Source organism: Eimeria mitis, genomic scaffold (assembly GCF_000499745.2).
Source record: "Eimeria mitis Houghton genomic scaffold, Emh_scaff1069, whole genome shotgun sequence".
NCBI classification, from domain to species: Eukaryota; Apicomplexa; class Conoidasida; order Eucoccidiorida; family Eimeriidae; genus Eimeria; species Eimeria mitis.
Genome location: NW_013567414.1, coordinates 11,203 through 11,477, shown reverse-complemented (window position 1 = coordinate 11,477; position 275 = coordinate 11,203). Strand labels below are relative to the sequence as shown.

The 275-nt window shown below is 61.8% G+C and overlaps 1 protein-coding gene across 1 annotated transcript in view; it reads left to right on the top strand.

Moving 5' to 3' along the window:
* EMH_0028740 (uncharacterized protein) overlaps nucleotides 1-275 on the top strand; it is a gene marked incomplete at both ends in the record, with an annotated part of 8,441 nt that overhangs the window by 1,360 nt on the left and 6,806 nt on the right. The window contains one exon of the mRNA XM_013494189.1: nucleotides 3-275. Coding sequence (XP_013349643.1) covers nucleotides 3-275 — 273 coding nt within the window. The remainder of the gene's footprint in view (nucleotides 1-2) is intronic.

Genomic DNA, 275 nt, shown 5'->3' with positions numbered 1-275 from the left:
AGACGGTGGAGCAGCAGGAGGAGACAGTCTCTACTTTCGTGCCCTGGCCGGGGCGGCCTAACAACTACCGGCGTCCAGTAGCAACAGCAGCAACAAGAGCAGCAGCGGAAGCAGCGGGAGCAGCAGCAGCAGTAGCATCCTCTTCATCAGCAGCAGGCGCGCGTGCGGGTACTTTGCAGCGGGAGTTTGAGCTGCTGCAGCAGGGCTTAGCAGCAGCGGCGGCGAGCAGCAGCAGCAGCAGCAGCAGCAGACGCAACAGAAACTCATCCTCTGTT